This window comes from Pygocentrus nattereri, chromosome 2, assembly GCF_015220715.1.
Source record: "Pygocentrus nattereri isolate fPygNat1 chromosome 2, fPygNat1.pri, whole genome shotgun sequence".
Taxonomy (NCBI): Eukaryota; Metazoa; Chordata; class Actinopteri; order Characiformes; family Serrasalmidae; genus Pygocentrus; species Pygocentrus nattereri.
The window spans coordinates 11,833,138-11,854,106 of NC_051212.1; the positions used below are offsets into that span (position 1 = coordinate 11,833,138).

At 40.6% G+C, this 20,969-nt stretch overlaps 1 protein-coding gene across 1 annotated transcript in view; it reads left to right on the forward strand.

The window, feature by feature from the left end:
• Nucleotides 1–15,277, forward strand: part of LOC108412305 (cadherin-2-like) — a 170,888-nt gene extending 155,611 nt beyond the window's left edge. Inside the window, exons 15-16 of the mRNA XM_037530869.1 lie at nucleotides 3,823–3,987; nucleotides 13,600–15,277. Coding sequence (XP_037386766.1) covers nucleotides 3,823–3,987; nucleotides 13,600–13,806 — 372 coding nt within the window. The 3' untranslated portion in view covers nucleotides 13,807–15,277. The remainder of the gene's footprint in view (nucleotides 1–3,822; nucleotides 3,988–13,599) is intronic.
• The last annotated feature ends 5,692 nt before the right edge of the window (nucleotides 15,278–20,969 follow it).

Consider the following 20,969-nt stretch of genomic DNA (forward strand, 5'->3'; position numbering starts at 1 on the left):
TCTTTCCTTCTCTCTTTTTCTGCTACTCTCTTTTTCTTTCTCCCCTTTATCTACATATCGCTCTCTCTCTCTCTCTCTCTCTCTCTCTCTCTCTCTCTCCCTCAGTGAAGATAATATAAAGCTCTCTTTATCGTCGTTGTTGTAGATGACGGCTGCGGTGGCTCTTTATCCCTCTGTGCAGGTGCTGCTCAGAGAATCTCCAGTGATGTGGGCAAACACACTCAGTCCTATAAACAAATCAGCTCTGCTGTGATCAGATTTATCCTCCTACTGCTGCGCACATTCAGGAGCCTGAGCTTGCAGCACTGCTGATTTGGAGTTAGCACCCTGGGGCTCAGCTGTCCGCCAGGCCGGCCTGCTTAGATCCTAATCTACTGTTGGACAGCAGGAACACAGACAGGGTGGAGGGGAGCGGCTTTGTGCCTCTGTCCGCATGTTGGTTTTCATGTATTTTCAGGATAAGAACATTTTGGCTTGAAAAAAACAGAAAAACAGTTTAAAATGGTCCTGATTTTTATTTTTAAGGGTTATTTATAAAAGCTTAATTTTTCTCTTTTTTAAAAATAAAAGGAAAAAGAACATCATAACGTATGTTTTGTTACTGAGGTTAAGAAGCACTATTAGTCCATATAGGAACTTATAATAAATATAGGACAGAATAGGACAGATTTTGGTTCTACTGTATGGAGCATATTATTATTACATATTACATGTAGGTGCGTAAAGGTAAACAATAACTTTAGAGAAGAAAAACACTTTTGAGTTCATACAGGAAATGAAACTTCGAGTCATTCTACAGAAATGTCCACTTTATCTGTCCATAGGAGTCACTGGTGTAACTGATCATCATTGATGTTACATATAAGAAAGGCACCGGAGACATTTCTAATGGAAAATGCATTTTACAAGATAACTGCTACAGATCATCAAACCACGTGTTGTCAGTCATGCAACATCCACTAAAATGTGTAATTGAATCCATTTGTATTCAGTTTTTTCACAATTACCTCAGAATAAAGTAGGTCACACCAGTGATTTCAGCTAAAAGCTTCATATAATGAGCTAAATGAGAGAATCTCTGATAACTGAAAGACACAGTGGACCCACCGTGTGCTTTTCTTCATAGATACTCAAAAAGTGGGTACAAGAAAGTGATTTTTATTTTATAAGATATTTTTGTTACATAGTAACACCAGTGACACGACTCCTGGGGACAACAGCTTTCATTATATATTTTATTCTATTTATTTGATATATGTTTTCTTTGTCATTTATCATATATCAATATTTATCGTGATCATATATTCTATAGTCATGTGTAGATTATTGCAGTCAAAATTGTAATTTTTTACCTCAAAATGTGGCCTCATCCTTTACACGTGACTGTGAGGACTTAGGTAACTTTACAGGAGAAGAATAAAACCTACTTAACTTTTAATGTAAATTAATGGAACCAGACTTTTTACTAAGTCATTTGGGGCTGTTTATTTTTGTCCATACATCATGGAATTTACATACAGTGTAAAGGGCAACAGGCATTTTCAAAGTCTGCCAAAAACTGAAAAACAACAATAATGGAGAATGAGCTTAATGTTGCTTGAGCTTTTGTTTTCATTAGCTTGGCATCATAGTTGTGGATAGAGTCATAATCTGAGCACATGATTTGTGGACCAGTGAATCGGGTTACTTTATAAATAAGGATGTATAAACGGAAGAAATCCAACCGAAATATCTTATAAGCACTGTCCCAATTTAACCCAATCCCGATTTTATTATTGAATAAATAATGTCCAGATAAAACAGTGTCATTACAGCTTTAGCACATTTGTGTCTAGGAGGGTGTGATGAGTCACAGAAACACGACAAGCCAGTAGTTTGTTTTGTGTTGGTCAGCAGTGCATTTACCAAAAAGCCTGTTGCTGAATTCACCCTATTGAAGACGAGTTACATTTCTATTAAATTCTATTACTTCAAATTAGAGTACAGCTTAACCTGTACTGGAGACAAAATAGCCTTCGTTGACTCTGTGGGTGCGTCAGCTGTTTTTTTGGAGGGAAGTCCTGCTGGACGTGTGGGTTACTCAGAGTCTCATTCAGCTGAATTTATTTCACTTCTTCTCATTAAAACCCTGCTGAGTCACTAATATGACTCTGATCAGCCCGCTATCCCACAATGCCCAGCGCTTTGCGGGCCCTCAGCAGACCCCGGTGACGTGGTGGAGAAGTGGTGTGGCTGCGAGGTTGCCACGGTGATGTTAATAGGATTAGAGGGGCTTTATGAAGAGCTTTGTGCCTGAAGCACGATTAGCCAAAAGCAGCACGGATCACCTTTAGGACTGTTAGCCCAGCACCAGCCTTTCACATGTGGGGATGTGAGTGTGTCTGACTGATCTGCCAATATTGATGACGCACACTTTTATTATGTATAATATAATATGGGTAACCACTGAGGACTGTCATGTAAGACTGGGTATAAAATATGAAATGAAAATATAAATATAAAATTATCTGTGTAGCTATCTGTCTGTCTGTCTGTCTGTCTGTCTGCCCGTCTGTCTATCTATCTGTCTGTCTGTCTGCCCGTCTGTCTATCTATCTGTCTGTCTGTCTTCTGCCCATCTGTCTATCTATCTGTCTGTCTGTCTGTCTGCCAGTCTGTCTATCTATCTGTCTGTCTGTCTGCCTATCTGTCTGTCTGTCTGTCTGTCTATCTATCTGCCTGTCTGTCTATCTATTTGCCTGTCTGTCTGTCTATCTATCTGTCTGTCTGTCTGTCTGCCTATCTATCTATCTATCTATCTATCTATCTATCTATCTATCTATCTATCTATCTATCTATCTATCTATCTGTCTGTCTTGTCTGTCTGCCTGTCTGTCTGTCTGTCTGTCTGTCTGTCTTGTCTGTCTATCTATCTATCTATCTGTCTGTCTGTCTGTCTGTCTGCCTATCTATCTATCTATCTATCTATCTATCTATCTATCTATCTATCTGTCTGTCTGTCTGTCTGTCTGTCTGTCTGTCTGCCTGTCTGTCTGCCTGTCTGTCTGTCTGTCTGTCTTGTCTGTCTATCTATCTATCTATCTGTCTGTCTGTCTGTCTGTCTGTCTGTCTGCCTATCTATCTATCTATCTATCTATCTATCTATCTATCTATCTATCTATCTATCTGTCTGTCTGTGTGTCTGTGTGTTTGTCTGTCTATCTATCTGTCTGTCTGTCTGTCTGCCAGCCAGCTGTCTGTCTGCTTGTCAGTCTTGGTATATATGTGCATATGTATACACGCATCATTTTACAGCACCATATCTTTATTGACCAAATACTTTAAAGTTATTGATGAACAATGTGAACTTTACACATTAGCAGTGGAACCTCCTTTACCAGCAGACCAGTGTTGGTTGGTCCTGCTCAATCATTAGGAGGTTTCAGGCCCAGCTTTGGTTTGTGTATAATTCCAAAAGGTTCACTTACTTTTTCTCACAGCTTGAGTGGTCTGAAAAATTCTAAGCACTAACTGAGGATTATGGGAAACTACTCATTCACTAACTGAAACAGGACGTTTTGGATGGAGGCCCTTCGTGCAGCTCTATTTAGAGCTGTGTGGCTCCTAAATAGTGAACTGTGGTTTGTTTTCCACTGTTCTTCATGGCCGCACTGACTTGTGCTCTCTGAACTGACATGTAGTAGTCCAAGAGTATATTGTGTGTGTGTGTGTGTGTGTGTGTGTGTGTGTGTGTGTGTGTGTGTGTGTGTGTGTGTGTGTGTGTGTGTGTGTAATTTGCCTGTTACACTGACTCTCCCGTGTCTTCTCTGTGTGTGTGTTCAGGATTATGACCTGAGTCAGCTGCAGCAGCCGGACACTCTGGAGCCAGACTCGGTGAAACCGGTGGGCATCCGGCGGCTAGACGAGAGACCACTGCACCCGGAGCCTCAGTACCCCGTCAGATCAGCCGCGCCGCACCCCGGAGACATCGGAGACTTCATCAATGAGGTAACACACTCAGTACGGCCTCAAGATACACGACTCAAGTTGGGATTTGGTCAAGTTTGGACCTTATTTGTCAAGTTTGATTCGGAAAGAAATTGTCGTCATTGCTGCAAGGTCACTTAATGCATAACAGATACTGTCCTTAATAATGTTCAGTTTTAGCTGATCTTCAGTTGGAGGTGAAGGGATTTAGAAAGATATTAATCAGGCTACATTTAGGTTCTGTTCACAATATCAGGCCTGATTAAAGTTTTAACATACAGCTCTCTGCAAAACTTACATGCTGTGTTGAGTTTCTAAGTGAAAATAAGTGAAACATCATCTACATTTTAATACAGATTTCCTGTCTATCTGCTGAATTTAGCATATTGAGAAAAAAATAAAGCGTAAAATGTGGCGAGGACAAAAGGTATAACACATTTTATTTTATATGTTATATTTTTCAATATGTTAACTTCAGCAAATACATGGAAAATGTGCACTTAAATTAGCAGAGAAATTACCATATTTAAGTGTGTTCTCTGTAGAGGATGTGTTAATTTATTCTCTCATAGAAAAACAACAAAAAGTGTTGACTAGAGGTATTCAGTCTTTTGCATATGACTCTACAGTGGCTGCCCAAACACTGTCAGCTTCAGCAAACGGGGAGTCAGCCACAGGCACAGACTGTGTGCTGGCCACATTCAAAGAAAAACAAGCAACTTCAATCAAAAAAGTTGTGTTCAAACCCCCCAATCATGTTACATTTAGTTGATTTTCTGGTGAGAATAAGTTAAAACAGCTGGATTTAGCATATTTGGAAAAAAATATAAAGCAGAATTTGTGGCCTGTTCAAAAGTTATAACACATTTTATATCTTTTATGTTTTTTTTTTCTAATGTGTTAACTTCAGCAAATAAATAGAAATTGTGCATCAAGAGTAACAGTAAAATTACCAAATTAGTTTTTCCTGTCAAAAATAACTGCATATATCATGAAAAATACTTTAAAGTCTGCAAAAGTTTGAAGCCCCATCAAATGATGTTTTATTGATTTTCTAAGTGAAAATAAGTTAAAACGTCCTCTTCTGTGAACATACTTACATATGCACACTTACAAAAATTGAATTTATATTTTCTATTTATTTGCTGAGTTTAACATATTGGATAAAACCTAAAATAGGTGCCATACATTTTGCACAGGCCACATTTTGTATTTTATTTTTCTCAAATATGTAAAATTCATCAAATCAACAGTAATGTTGTACGGAAATGTGCAGAAGTGTGTTCTCTGTAGAGGATGTGTAACTCAGAAAATCAACTAAGCATGTTGACTATCCAAACTTTTGCAAATGACTCAAGTATGACAGCAATTACTGCATAAACTGCGTAGTAACAAGCAGCTACTTAAAAGTCATTATGTCATTAATTAATTTCATTTATCTGCCAATGATTTGATCTTTTCTCCTATTCCACTTGTTCTTTGGAAAAGGAAAACATTCCACCAGTGCATTGTTCACTATTTCTACATACTTCAGTGGTTAAAATGTAAACAAAGTCATTTGTTTGCTGCAGAGAAACTCAGATTTCTGTACAGTGGTGGTGCCAGGAACCAGTGATTGCAATGTCTATAACACAAATATAGCCATTTTATTTACTATACATGCAACCCCTGACTTTTCCATAGGCTAAAATTGGTAAAAAACGATGCATTGCTGGATTATTTTTCCTAAAGCCACAAGTTTTCACAGTGTTTTAACAATCATCAAACAATTTATCTACTCACACATAAAAAGTAGTGTGAATGTCTCAAATATTGCCAGGAATTACTGTATCCATTGCATAGATCCTTATTAGTATAAAAATATTACATGACAACATACGGAAACCTGAAACTGTGACTCCAGTATAAGAAAAGAAATAACCACAGAGAACAACAGCAAATTGAACTTAGCTCTTATTTTTTTAATGCAGAGTGCAAATAACAGCTTACTCTCTTGGAAAAGAGTCTAGCAAGTAGACATAAACACAAAACGCACAGAAGAACACGTACACACCCTCCTGCTCTCTAGACTACCAAGCGGTTCATCTAATGATAGAGAATTCAGGCGGAGAGAACTGTGCAATCCTCACCACGAACAATACAGATCTGGAGGTTTATTCACACTGAGTCATTGGAGTCATCCCATCATTTTTGGCACAGAGTCAACATGTTTGCAGCTTCTTCCTCTTTCTTTCACCCTCTCTATCTGTCTGTCTCTGTCTTCCTTTCTCCCCCTCTCTCCCTCTCTCACCACTCTGTCTGAAAGCTTCAAAGTTAATTCTCTCTTTTATGAGCAGGAGAAAGACTAGCGGTGGGGGAGTCGAGTTTGTTTATTCACTCCTCTGTATTTGAGCTGAGAGGAAAGCGTCTTTTTTCCCCTCTCTCAGTTTTATGACTAGCGCGCGAGGCCTAGAGACAAGTTTACATTTCCTCTTTCTAAGCTCGGCTAATTTTAGTGCACCTCTTCATCTTACTGTTTTTACTACCGGGGATTTGCAGAGTAGAGCCAGCCACTCTGTTCTTCCATCCCTTTTCTTTTCTTAGCCATTAAGGTAAGAACTGGGGATGAGCAATATAATGAAATGTGATCATTATTGAGTGTGTAGCATCAGTGCTTGTCAAACACTGAACACGGAATATAAAAAGGTCTAGTTGCTGTGACACAACCAATCAGTCAGCTTGGTTGTCTCCATGCCATCATCAGAAATCTGGGAACATAAGATCCTGGGAATATAGGGACTTGGAAACAAAGGTCATAGGGAATATATGGCCTTGAAAACAGAGAGTCTAGAGAATATAGGGCCTTTAAAACAGAATATATGAATTATAGGGCCTTGGAAACAAGGGGTCTATGGAATTTAGGGCATCAGGAACATACGGCATTGGAAACGGTGGACACTGGGAATGTAGGTCTTAAGGAATATAGGTCCCTGGGAGCACAGGGCCTTAAGGAACATAGGATCCAGGGAACATACAGCCCTGGGAACATTTGGAGTATAAGACCCTGGGATATTGGGCCTTGGGAATGTAGGACCCTTGGAACAGAGGACCTTGGTAGCGTGGAGCCTTGGGAACATAGGACATTGAGAACAAATGATCCTTGGAGTATAGGACCTGAGTGCATAAGTCCTGTAAATTATTTTTGAAGTGATTAAACTCACTGAACCCTTTCAATTCATAGACATATCACATCCTAAGGTAAATCAATGTAGCTGGGTTATTAAATTGTCTTGCAAAGGCAACTTCTTTATTTCTTTAAGACATCAGTAAACTTAAGGTGGCAGTGTATTTAAGGTATCAGGAAATTTAAATTTCCCTTTCTAGTTCTTAAGTTAGGAGTGAAAACTGGAAGCCTGCACCTGTCAGCAGCTCCTGGGCATTTAAGGGGTTAATAAAACTATCTGAATGGATGCAGCCCTGTCACCTGAGAATCTAATTTCAGTCTCCGCCGGGTTCACGTCCTTCTCTCTACACCCAAACAGCAGTGCGACGGGTGCACTTTCGTCTTTATTTAAAGAACCCCTCTCCTGTAGCACGTTGGAGAGGCCCCTGTAGGGACAGCTTGTTTAATTTTCTCGGGCTCCTCGCCCAGCTGGTGCAGACGGCCTTGGCGCGGTTAGACGGGAGCTTATTTATCTTGTTCTCCGGCTGCTTTGAAGTGAAGAGCACTTTTTCGCCACGGAAAAGCCTCTCTCTTCTCGGCCGCTCTCGGGTCCAGGGAAATGTCCGCTGCCTTGCGAATGTCGCGCCGGCCACTTTCTCATTACCCGCCCAGCATGGAGGCCCGTTTCCAATTACAGCGCCCCCTCCTCCATCCGCTGCCTCCGCGTGTCCTTCTCAGCTGCTTCACAGCCCACGGCCCGGGATGAAAGAACACACCCAAGCAGCTCGGCCAGGCCAGGTCCAGACAAGTAATTAGACCGGGAGACTAAAGCACCTACAGCTCTACATGAATTGTCCATGAATATTTTTAGAAGGATGAAATTCTTTGTGCATGTGGTCTTCTTTATTTCTTTTTTTGTGCGTAGGAGGGTGTCAAGGCAGTGATGTTAAACCTGTTTGTATATTTTTTTATCTAGACAGTACTGTGCAAAAGTCAGCCCACTTTTTATTTTATTTCCTTAGTTTGAAAACGGCCATTAAGTACAAATAATTTGCTTTTCATCATCAGGAAAAAAGAAGAGAACATATATTTAGCATGAATTTGCACAGAAACTTCAACAACTAAATATGTATATATTTTTTTCAGTATTTACTGTGTCCTCTCTTTACCTTTATTACAGCTTCAGTTATTTTCAGGAGACTCGCTTTAGGTTTTTAAAGAAATCTGCAGGGATATTTTTTTTCCAAAGTTCAGTCTTAGAAGTTGGTTGCATTTTCTGGTTCTCACAATCAAAGTAATCTGGATTCTTGGAGTCTCGGGTGGTCGGCCTATTGATCTGAGAACACCAGCATCTGCTTGACATTTCTTCCTTTTTATTTCCTTTTTTAAATGAGGGCTACTTGGCAGCTACATGTTCAGCCCTGTAGCACCGAGTTGTCTTCTCACAGCAGAGGGATGGAGAGAAACACCTGTGGATGTTTTCAGATCTGAAGCAGCTTGATTTTCTCCTCTCTCAAAGATGAAAGCCTTAAGTGCTGGTTATCTAGTGCATGGTTGTTAGGAGTCCCACTTTCTTTGTACTATTTAATCAGTTTTTGAACTCCAGTTCTGGAAACTCCTGTTTTATCACTTTTGACATTCTTCTTTTTTGTGCAAGTGGATTATATCTTTAATCTCATCCTCTTATAAATATCTCCTGAAAATGTATACTTGTTTGCAGTTTTGACTGGAAAGTAATAAAAGAAGGGCTGTATATTTTTATTAGAAGGTCAGCAGGAGTTTGACACCCCTATACTTTCATACGTTTTAATGAAATTTCAGCATGATTTGCTTAACAGTAGGTAATGTGATTTCAGAAATAAGCAAATATTGTTTTCTTTTTGCTTCTTGGCAGCACTAACATGGTGTGAAGGTTATTTTTGAGCAATGGCAAAATAATAAAGAGTAGATTTTATTTATATATCACCTCTCTCATAGTCAAGGTTGCTGTACAGACTCCATAACAAAAGAACCACTTAATCACCGTTAAAGCAACACTCATGCCTGAACCTTCACTCACTGCACAAATATAGCCCAGTGATATAGGCTAGTGCACTTCACCCCTGAAGCCAGGTGGAAAGAGCATATTACTCATTTTTGGGCTAAGGGAGAATTACGTGAATCTCCACAAAGTCCTTTTTTCTACAGGACCGCTTTTCATTTTGGTGCAGAAAGCCGTCCCGCGTGCTCAGACGTCCTTTCGTACTAGCCATAGCCGCATGCTGTGCGGGTCAGAGTTCATTTTGGTTCGGAATTTGATTTAGGCTGCACGCTGAGAGATAGTAACATCACACAGTGGGTCATTTCTTGACTTACTGCTTCTGTCTACCCCCAGCAGAAAAATCCAGGGCACTAGGCTAATCCTGCACTGGCATAAGGTCGCTAGGCTAGCATTGGAAACAGTCCACTAACCCAGTGCTCACAGCAGGGTCATCCCTATGTTCCCAGGGTCCTATGCTCCCTGGGATTTCTGCTCATGTAAGTTTATTACTTCACTCTGCTAACGTGCTCGTTAGCTAGCTCAGGGAATACTGAGGAATTGTATGGATCTTCTCAAAAAATGGTTTGCATTATAAAGTAAGCTTAGCTAGCTAGTTAGGCAAGCCTAACCAAGATCTAGAAAAATCTTGCCTTACCCTTAAGAATCTTTTTATCCATACGTTTTTGTAATGCATCATATTGACATATGAATTGCATAAAGAGTTTAGGGAACAAGGCCCGAGGAGCATAGGACTCTGGGAACATAGGACCATGGAAACACAGAGGAATATAGTGCCTAGGTAGCATGGGGCAATGGAGGTACATGACCTAGGGAAAGAGACATGGGAACATGAGGCCCTGGGAACATAGGCTCTTGGGAATATAGTGCCTAGAGAGTAGAGAGCACTGGGAGCATAAGGCCCTAGGAACATAGGCTCTTGTGAAATATAGGTCCCTGTGAACATAGGCCTTGGGAATATAGTGCCCAGAGAGTATAGGGCCCTGCAAACATGGCCTTGGGAATAAAGCATGCAGGGAGTATAGGGCACTGAAAATAAAGGGCCTTCGTAATATAATGCTCAGGGAATACAGGGCCCTGGGAACACAGGCCTGGAGAATATAGTGCCCAGGGAGTATAGGGCCCTGGGAACATAATGCCCTAGGAACACAGGCTTTGGGAATATAGGGCCCAGGGAACACAGGCCTTGGGAATATAGTGCCCAGAGAGTAGAGAGCACTGGGAGCATAAGGCCCTAGGAACACAGGCATTTGGGAATATAGGTCCCTGTGAACACAGGCCTTGGGAATATAGTGCCCAGAGAGTATAGGGCCCTGGGAGCATAAGGCCCTAGGAACACAGGCATTTGGGAATATAGGTCCCTGTGAACACAGGCCTTGGGAATATAGTGCCCAGAGAGTATAGGGCCCTGGGAGCATAAGGCCCTAGGAACACAGGCATTTGGGAATATAGGTCCCTGTGAACATAGGCCTTGGGAATATAGTGCCCAGAGAGTATAGGGCCCTGGGAGCATAAGGCCCTAGGAACACAGGCATTTGGGAATATAGGTCCCTGTGAACATAGGCCTTGGGAATATAGTGCCCAGAGAGTATAGGGCCCTGGGAGCATAAGGCCCTAGGAACACAGGCATTTGGGAATATAGGTCCCTGTGAACACAGGCCTTGGGAATATAGTGCTCAGAGAGTATAGGGCCCTGGGAGCATAAGGCCCTAGGAACACAGGCCTTGGGAATATAGTGCTCAGATAGTATAGGGCCCTGGGAGCATAAGGCCCTAGGAACACAGGCTTTGGGAATATAGGGCCCAGGGAACACAGGCCTTGGGAATATAGTGCCCAGGGAGTAGAGAGCACTGGGAGCATAAGGCCCTAGGAACACAGGCATTTGGGAATATAGGGCCCAGGGAACACAGGCCTTGGGAATATAGTGCCCAGGGAGTAGAGAGCACTGGGAGCATAAGGCCCTAGGAACACAGGCATTTGGGAATATAGGTCCCTGTGAACACAGGCCTTGGGAATATAGTGCTCAGAGAGTATAGGGCCCTGGGAGCATAAGGCCCTAGGAACACAGGCATTTGGGAATATAGGTCCCTGTGAACACAGGCCTTGGGAATATAGTGCTCAGAGAGTATAGGGCCCTGGGAGCATAAGGCCCTAGGAACACAGGCATTTGGGAATATAGGTCCCTGTGAACACAGGCCTTGGGAATATAGTGCTCAGATAGTATAGGGCCCTGGGAGCATAAGGCCCTAGGACACAGACTTTTGGAAATATAGGGCCCTGGGAACACAGGACATCAGCAAAAGAGGCCTTTGGGAATATAGGTACACTACGCTATAGGGTGCTAGGCTAACCTCACAGTTATCTGAAGGGTTGGAGGTTGGAGGACCACAGCACTAGAGCAGCGATGAGCTGTCCATTTGTTCAGTTAGTCATATCTCCAGCCATGGGCAGATATTTTAGAGGAAGCTAACAAGGAGACTATAATAGGTCACCATTAGCCTATGTCTGGGCTTTTTTCTTTAAACAGTAGTGATGCAGATGAAGGCAGAATCAAAGCTGTGATGTGAGAGAGTGTCTGCACATGTCCATTTGTGCTTTCCTGTGCGCTTCTCAAAAGCCTCTTTTTAAAAGAAATTCAGCGGCTGCAGCATTCCAGCCTCGGGCGCTTTTATCCGCTTATTTATGTCAGTGATTTTAAAAAAGATGACTTATCATCTTGTACGTTTCTCAAATGTAGCTGTTTAAAATTCATATTCAGTATTGGCCATAAATGCAGGTGTACATTCAGGTGGATGTGTGTTCCAGTATTTGTGTGTGTGTGTGTGTGTGTGTGTGTGTGTGTGTGTGTGTGTGTGTGTGTGTGTGTGTGTGTGTGTGTGTGTGTGCGAGTTTGTGAGAATACTCCTAGCTACCGTGTGCTAGCCCTCTACCTCTGATTCTCACCAAAGCTTGGGATTATCCCCTACTCAAGAAAGCACACAATGGCCTCCTGCTGACCTGTCCACTCCCAGCACCACATCCTGCACTCACAACCACTACACCCACACATGTTGTGAAAGTCAACAAAAGCACAATTCCTGCTCACGCTAAACACGTGATCAGCCTGCGTCGGTGAGATTTCGCTGGACTTGCATTCATACTAGGGTTTGTAGAAATGACCACAGGACTGAGTCTGTTGGTGATTGTTCAGCCATCTGTGGTGTTGCTCAGCTTTCAATCAATGGAGTTTTTTAGCAGTTCAAATGTTGTAATTTGTAAGATGTCATGCATGTGCCTGTGCCATAATGCATGCAAAAGGTAACTCAATAATCCAGCTTGGAAAAGCCTGTGAGTCATGCTTGTTGTATTGAAGCTTAAAATATTGTAGCAATACTCTTATTTCATTGTTACACTGTGGTTGGAAAATTAAAGGGTTAAATACTGAAAAGGGGAAAGGAAAATTATTCAGTCAGGGCTTTTTTCCATGGAGTCTAGGTAGATACAGCCAAACCAATTGGTTAGGACTTCAGGAGCTGGAGAGAAGGACTTACATATTAGATAAACAAACAATATAGTTAGGGACTAACGGTGGAATCAACTAATCACATTTTGTTTTGCAGTGGGTGGGAATGTGAAAAAATATCACTCTAGGCCTCCTGGAAGTTCTGGGAATAATCATATAATATAGGAGCTGTAAACTAACCTGGTTTCAGTCTGTTGTTGGAAGTGGAAGCCAGCAACAGTAGCTCTTCACCAAATCACTGTAAAACTGCTGCAATATATACAAGGTTGAAAATATGCTAGTATGTCTGTTGCAAGCTTCAAATAAAATATGCATTGTCTTTTACAAGCTTCAGATGTCTGTGTTTAATCCAGAATGGCAGTGCTAGCTAGCTTAGCACTAACATACTTTTAAATGCCATTAGGGCGCCAGCAGGAATTAGCATTAGCACAGCTGTGGGTTTTTTCACCCTTTTCACTGTGTTTTGGCATTTATGGCCCAAACTGAAGGTCTAGCACTAATAGCCTTGCTTGGTCACTGTTAGCATGTAATTCCACACACCAGTTAGCGTCATGCTAAAATGCTAAAATCATTGCAAACTTTCCTCAAACTTTGCCGACACACGAATAGAGGAGATCGGTCGAGTTTTATGTGGTTTCTGACACTGTATGACGGACTGTTGTCTACAGATGCAGACAAAATTACAGGTACATTTGTCTGTAATTGGTGACGTACAAGCTTCCACTGCTGGTTAGCTACATTAGCCTCTTAGCTCCAGTGCAAAACATAATTAGCCAACTTCACACACCAAACACTGCCTGATCAGCTACATATGGAACAAAGGAAAACTTGCTATACAATCTTAATTGTGTACATTAACAGTATATTATGTTCTCAGAACAGCAGTTAATGTGGTGCTCGGTAACCAGAATGGGTAGTTGAGTTGCATTGTGTTTTTTCTCGTATCCTCAGGGTCTGAAGGCGGCAGATAACGACCCCACGGCCCCACCGTACGACTCTCTGCTGGTGTTCGATTACGAGGGCAGCGGCTCCACGGCCGGCTCGCTCAGCTCCATCAACTCGTCCAGCAGCGGCGGAGACCAGGACTACGATTACCTGAACGACTGGGGACCCCGCTTCCGCAAACTCGCTGACATGTACGGAGGCACGGACGAGTGAGGCGGTCAGCGGCGGCCAGCGGGAGCGAAAGACGAGGGAGAGAAAACACACCTGGCTTTTTTCCCCCTCTGTTTGACGGATGAGGAACAGCTTCTGGAAAACGATTTTCCCCCCTGAGAACAGACTGAATGATAAGGGAGTCAGCAGAAAACAACAAAAAAATGTATTATAATAAAGAAAAACGTACAAAAAAAATCAACAAAAAACGAAACCCTAGGCTTAATGTTTTAGTGTAGGCATATATATATGCTTGTTGAAGGCTTTCGGCACTGGCGGCGGTCACGTTTTTTGGGAGGAGGAGACGAGAAGAGGGGAGATTGGTGGACTGTCACTGTTTTTGGATTGTAGGCTACGATAAAGCGCTCAGTTACACTTGAATTTTACAGTACAGAAGCACTGGGATTTAATGTGCCTTTTTGTACATTTTTTGGATCTGAATGATTAGTTTTATGTTCAAGGCTTTAATGGTACTGACATTTGGAGTGATTTCGAGACATGAGGAAGTATGTTAATCTCTGATACGCTTCATCACGCTTCCTTTTCCTGGTTACCAACTGCTGTTTGTTGATAACGGTTAATTTAATTGAGTTACGAAGAGGTGAAGAAGACAGTTTGAAGGCTCCTATCTTAAGTAGGACGCAACAATTGACAGCGTCACTGTACAGTACATTAGAATTTTAGATTTCTTTTCCACAAAAAAAGAAAAAAAATACTTATGCAGCTGGTTGCAGATCAAGGGAGGTCATAAAGGATACTTTTATAGCAGAATAAGTTTTAGTTTTCTTTCTGAAGTGGTGTAACATTTTACGGAAAAAAAAAAAACCAAGGCGAGTAGCCGTTTCCTTTACGTTCTCATTCATGTACACTTCATTTGCCTTAGTCACCATCTGATGCCCTCAGTTTTTACTCTACTGTAAAAAAATGTGTACATAATGTTTTTTTTTTTTTCTTCTTCTTTTCCTTTTTTCTTTCGATGTAGTCGCTCAAGAAGTGCAAACAGTTTAGATCTTGTAAATGTATAATTTGGGCTACAAAACATTTTTTTTGCATGTTTTTATCTTTTCACAACAATGAAAGAAAAAAAAAATCTCTTTCCAAAATTTATTTACATGAAGTACATAACACTAAATCAGCTGATGTGAAACACGTAGAGGGTACAAGACTTTTTTTTGTAAGAAAATAAAAAAGAATAAACAAACAGCGAAGAACGTTACCTTTAAAATGAAAAAAAAAGAGAAAAATAGAGACATTGTCAGCACAAATGTTTGAATTTGTACCAAAAAGGGCAGGGGTGGGCTTTTGGGGTGGGTGCTGTTCCTTCTCTGACCATTGTAGGCACTAATGAACCGTCAGCTTTAAAGCGGGAAAGGTTTCGGACAGACGCTTTTGTGGATAATCTTATGTACTGGAATTCAAATGATTCATCTCTGACCCCAACCGTCTGAATAAAAATGGTAATTTTGGAGCTAAAGTCTGCTTCTTTTGTTCCTTTCATCTCTTTTCTCCCACATTAGCGTTCCCCTCGCTGCGCTGCTAATGCCACGGTCAGCGCTGCTTAATTTATTTTGTGGACTGAACAGAAATCTCTCACAAACAAATGAGGCTTTTAGCTTTCATGCTGTCTTTTAGCATGGATGTGAGAATAGAGCAGTACAGTTACCACAGAAATGTGTCCTGCTTTGTTTGTCCTTTCACTTTCTTTATTGCGCATTCCAGGAAAGCCTGAGGTCAAGAACAAATGTTCTCCCAGCCTTCTCAGCGTTCTGGGCACCTTGTTGGATTTCTTTCGTCTTTGTAAGGGGCACTTGAGTTTAACTTACCCCCAGAACACAGGCCACCTTATTCCTTTTCTCATTCTGGCTTGTGAGTCACACCCAGAAGCACTCAGGGTCATGGAAACTCCTCTTCTTCAGAGCGTCTTGGTCACAGCGTGACTCAGGGGAGTATTTACCGTCTTCTCTGAGATCTGAGCTGGAAATAGAAGGAAAAACATTTCTCAGTCCAGTGTCCACAGTTTTTACAGGAGGAAGGATCTGCTTATGCTGAAATTGGAGAGTATTAACAGGGAATTTGCCACCTCCCCTTGTGCTAGACTTTGGAACATTCCTGTAAAGATCTGATTGCATTCGGCTGTTGCATATTCACCTTATCACTAATGATTCAAGCTGACCACAGCTAGACAGAATCATAGCTACATACAGTGGGTGCTTTTCTCATTTCCAACCATTCGTTTGAGGCAAATAATGCAGAAAGCAGATTTATTGAGCCGTGAGCAAAGGTTCTAACTTACGTCAGGTTCTAGAGTGCCTCTAGAGGGCGGTAGTCAGTCACATTTCTTTGAGCTCAAGCTGCGTCCATGGTCAGTTGGAAGCTACTAAGTATCGACTAAATATAAGCCAATTTGGCAACTTCAGGCTGATACTAAGTTGTCATTGGATACAAATAAAAAAAAAACAGACTATTCGATCGTTGATCACAAATATTTAAATCATAACTAATCATAATTAATCATGATCGCGACAGGCCTACATTCAGCCACAGGAGCATCAGTGAGCTCAGACTTAGATGTTCCATCCACAAATACACAGAGCTTCTGAGACCAACAACAGAAAAAATTCCCACAACTATCAGGATTTTGTCAGCTGTGTTCTGATTGGCTACCTGTCCATGTTCACGCATTTCCCTGGAGGGGGTTTGATCACTTTATCACACTATTAAGCAGACGCCCCCTTTAAAACACCGTGACAAGATGAGCTGTTCGGAGATACACTATACATGGTTCTATATAGTACCGTGAACACTAAACATTCTTACATGATTAAATGGTTCTTTGCATCATAAAAGGGTTCTTCAGATTGAAAGAAAATGTGTTGTATATGGTTCTGTATAGAACCTTCTTGAAATGGGTTCTATATAGCACCAAAAAGAGTTCTTCTGTTGTAACAAGCTTGATATCTTAACAATAGAAGAACCATTTTAGAACCCTTGTCATATACAACACATGTTTTTCTTCCTCCAGTCTGAAGAACCCATTCATGGCACAAAAAACCCTTTAATCATGTGAAAAGGCTTAGTGTTCATGGCACTATACAGAACCATTTTCTTTACTACAGAACCCTTGAAGAACCAGTGTATAGCTAATAGAGTCTAATAAATGCAGATGTGATGTTCCTCCTAGCGAAAACATTCCTCCCCATACATATTTAAAAACGATGGTTCTTCAAGGGCTCTTTAGTTAAGAAAATGGTTCTATATAGAACCATGAACACTCAAAGAATCTGTTGCATGATTAAAGTCTCATAATCTCTGCTAACCTGCTTGAACGTTCTCCACAGCTCAGCCATAGAGGTCATCAGTTACTGTACAAACTAAAACATACCTGGCAACTCCTAAGCTACTCAGTTAGTTCAGAAAGGGCTTGTTTTGTAACATGACCTCGTTCAAACATGATGCCTTCTAACCTCCTTAAGTCTTTTGTCACAGTTTGGCCCTGGACTTTCCAGTCTGGGGCACTGAGGATCATTTTTTGAGGATAAATGCAACTAATTCCTAAGTCACCTTGAACATTTTTTTCATTTTTTAAATGTATTTCACTGGAATTGTTTATAGCACTCTCTCTTTTTGGTGCTGTCCTCTCTTCTCTGCAGTGGAGAAGTAGCGATCTATCCTCTATTTAACGACTATTTTAATGTGAAGTGACAAAATACAGGAAAACCTATCTGCTTTATGTCAATATCTTCCATCTCAAGGTCAACCTGAATTCAAAAATTGACATTTTTAACTCCTCGTTCACCAGTGGGCGGTGAAAAATAACACAAACAAATGCCATCATACCAACCCCACCGATCATTGAGAGAAAACACCAAGCTAGCTTAAAGACGGTCTCTGACACCCTCTTTCACTCAGTAGTACGTCACAGTACAGAGAGGAAACGTCATGGTTTGTTATGCTGACCTAAAGTGCAACAGGGAGGTTAATAATGTTAAAAGAGACATTTTTTTTAATAACTGCTTTGGGGTGGATTAATGAGGACAGGCCTTTAGATTTTTCCACTATTTTTTTCACTATTTAGGGAGAAAGAACGTTTTTTGCTAGGAAGACAAATATCACATCTGTATTTCGTTGCTGTCGGAACAAAACCTTGGAGGTAAATTCATTATGGATCATTACAAACACTTTAAAACCACCAAGTCCTCCCACAGTGAGAAAATAGAAATCCTGTTCAGAAAAAAAAGATGCATCGATAATCGTTTTATAATCGCATCGCAGCCTCTGAATCGTAATCGAATCGAATTGTGAGGTGCCTAAAGATTCCCACCCCTAGTCAAGATGTAGGGGAGGCTCAAACGTGCAGAGTTAACTCAACCGATTGGCAGTGTTCCTCACCACTGCCACTGGACCTAAGTGACCTTTATTAGTCCCACAAGAGGGAAATTTCACCCATCCCTGCAGTGAAACACCACATACACACTAGGGGCAGTGAGCACACTTGCTTGGAGTGATGGGCAGCCCTATCCACATCCCTACCCGGGGAGCAGTTGGGGGTTAGGTGTCTTGCTCAAGGTCGCTTCTGTCAAGTACTGTCGTGACTTCCGGTCACAGGGCCGGTTCCCTAACGTCCAGCCCACGACTGCCCGTAAGTCGTCTATGTTGCATTTTGTGTTGACTCACACAGTTATGAGCAGACATCTACTTTTAAATTGTATATAATATATATATTTATATATTGCTGGTCAGCAGAAAATATTGTAACTCCATCTTTGTCATTTTTCAGTTATTGACATAATTTGAAAATACCCTTCGTTGCCCTTTACATTGTGTGTAAATTTCATGATGAATGGACCAAAAGAAACACCCCAGAATTACTTAGAAAAAAGTTTGTTCTATTGACTTTCATTAAAAGTAAAGTAGGTTTTTCCTTCTCCTGTGAAGTTTCCAGTTTGGAGACAAGACTTTGTTCCAACAGCAGCGATTTATTAGACTGTATTAGCTACACGCTCTTAAAAATAATGGTTCTTCAAGGGTTCTTTAATGAAGAATTTGGTTCTATAAAGAACCATGAAGGCAAAGAACCACATATGCATGATTAAAGGTTTTTTGCAGCACTAAATGTTTTTTTTCATTTAGATGGAGAATGTGTTGTAGATGGTACTATACAGAACCTTTATGAAAAGGGTACCTTATAGCACCCAAAAAGGGTTCTTTTATTGTTACGATGTCAAGCCTGTTGCAATAGAAGAACGCTTTAATCATGCAAAGGGTTCTTTGAGTATTTATGGTTCTATATAGAACCATTTTCTTTACTAAAGAACCCTTGAAGAACCATCATTTTTAAGCGTGTTTGGAGAGGAACGTTTTTGCTAGGAGGACGCTATACACTCTTGAAAGGGATGGTTCTTCAAGGGTTCTTTAGCAAAGAAAATGCTTCCATATAGAACCAAGAACTCTCAAAGAACACGTTGCATGATCAAAAGGTTCTTTGCATCATGAAAGGGTTCTTCAGATTGATTGAGAATGTGCTAGAATATTTTTGAAGGGGTTCTATATAGCACCCAAAAGGGGTCTTTTATTGTAATGATGCCATGCTTGTTATAATAGAAGAACCCTTTAATCATGCAAAGGGTGCTTTGAGTGTTCATGGTTCTATATGGAACCATTTTTTAAAATAAAGAACCCTTGAAGAACCATCATGTTTAATAGTTTATGTGGAGGAATCCAAACGATTGTTTGGCATGTTTACATGATGCATGCTGGGTATTGTAGTAAGAGGACATCGATGGTTCTATAACTGATGGATCAATCGATCAAGATTATTATATAATATGACAAATAACATGATAAATATTAGTCTTAGGCCAAAATATCCCTTGAAGTCAAACTGTAAATATACAATGTAAGTATATTCTGTTGTTGGTGAAGCCAAAACTAGTGACTGACTAAAAACATAGTGCTGACTGGAGCTCTTTCAATCTGGTACATATGTATAAATGTATTGTAATAACCATTTTTATGAGAAATTGGAATCAATTGCATTTGCCATATACATTAATATGGAACAGGAACTTGTCATGCTACTTTCAACATTTATAGCTACCGCATTGCTGCTGTCAGAACAAAACCTTGTATCTCCATTTTTGTTTTCAGTTTTTGACATAATTTGAAAATGTATGTTGTCCTTTACACTGTGTATGAATTTTGTAATGAATGAACCAAAAGATATGATCTAGAATAACTTGGGAAGAATGTCTGGTTCCATTGACTTACATTAAAAGTAACGTAGGTTTTTTCCTTCTCCTGTAATGTCAGCATTTTGGAGATAGAAGGTTTTGTTCCGACAGCAGCGATATGCTACATTCCTACATTATGATTGGCTGTCCTATGTTGTGTCTCGTTCAACAAACAGCCCGGGCTGAAACACTCCTTATAACTTCAGCATGGACAGTATGGACCAGGAGAAGTCAGTTTTCCATCATATGGGCCCTTTAACATGATTAACATACATGTTACACTGATTCAATTCAATTCAATTCAATTCAATTTTATTGTCATTGTACAATACAGGGTAGTACAGTATAGCGAAACACTATCGGGCTACTTTTCCAGTGCAGTAATAAAAGATTCAGATTCAGATTCAGATTCCTTTATTGATCCCAGGGGGAAATTGCAGTTGTTACAGTTGCAGCCGTTTATGTAAAAATAAACACTTTACTAATAATTTAAGACAATATAGAGAATTTACAGTATGTACACCAGATTTAAGTACTTAAGAATATAGTAAGGTGGCGGTGATTGTGATAGTAATATGAAACATCAGGTATAAAGCAGTTACAATTATTTAAATTATTTAAATTAAGTTAGTGTCCCTCTGAGTTATTGCACACACAATTGTTGTAATTGCACATATGAACAGATAAATAGCAAACAGTGCAAAGACAAAAGACAGTAAAAGACAGACAAAATGTGCAAAGTCATTTGGATGGAATCTGTTTAGTCATAGTAGCTGATGTGTTATATGGTTTATGAAGATTCAGCGTGATAGCAACATGTCTCATAGACTTTCAGTGGCCTTTGGACCAGAACACATTTGCATTGAGAAATGGTTTTCCTGAAACTTCAGCTTTAGGCAAGTATGTTGACCTTAAGTGCCCACACATTGTGTATGA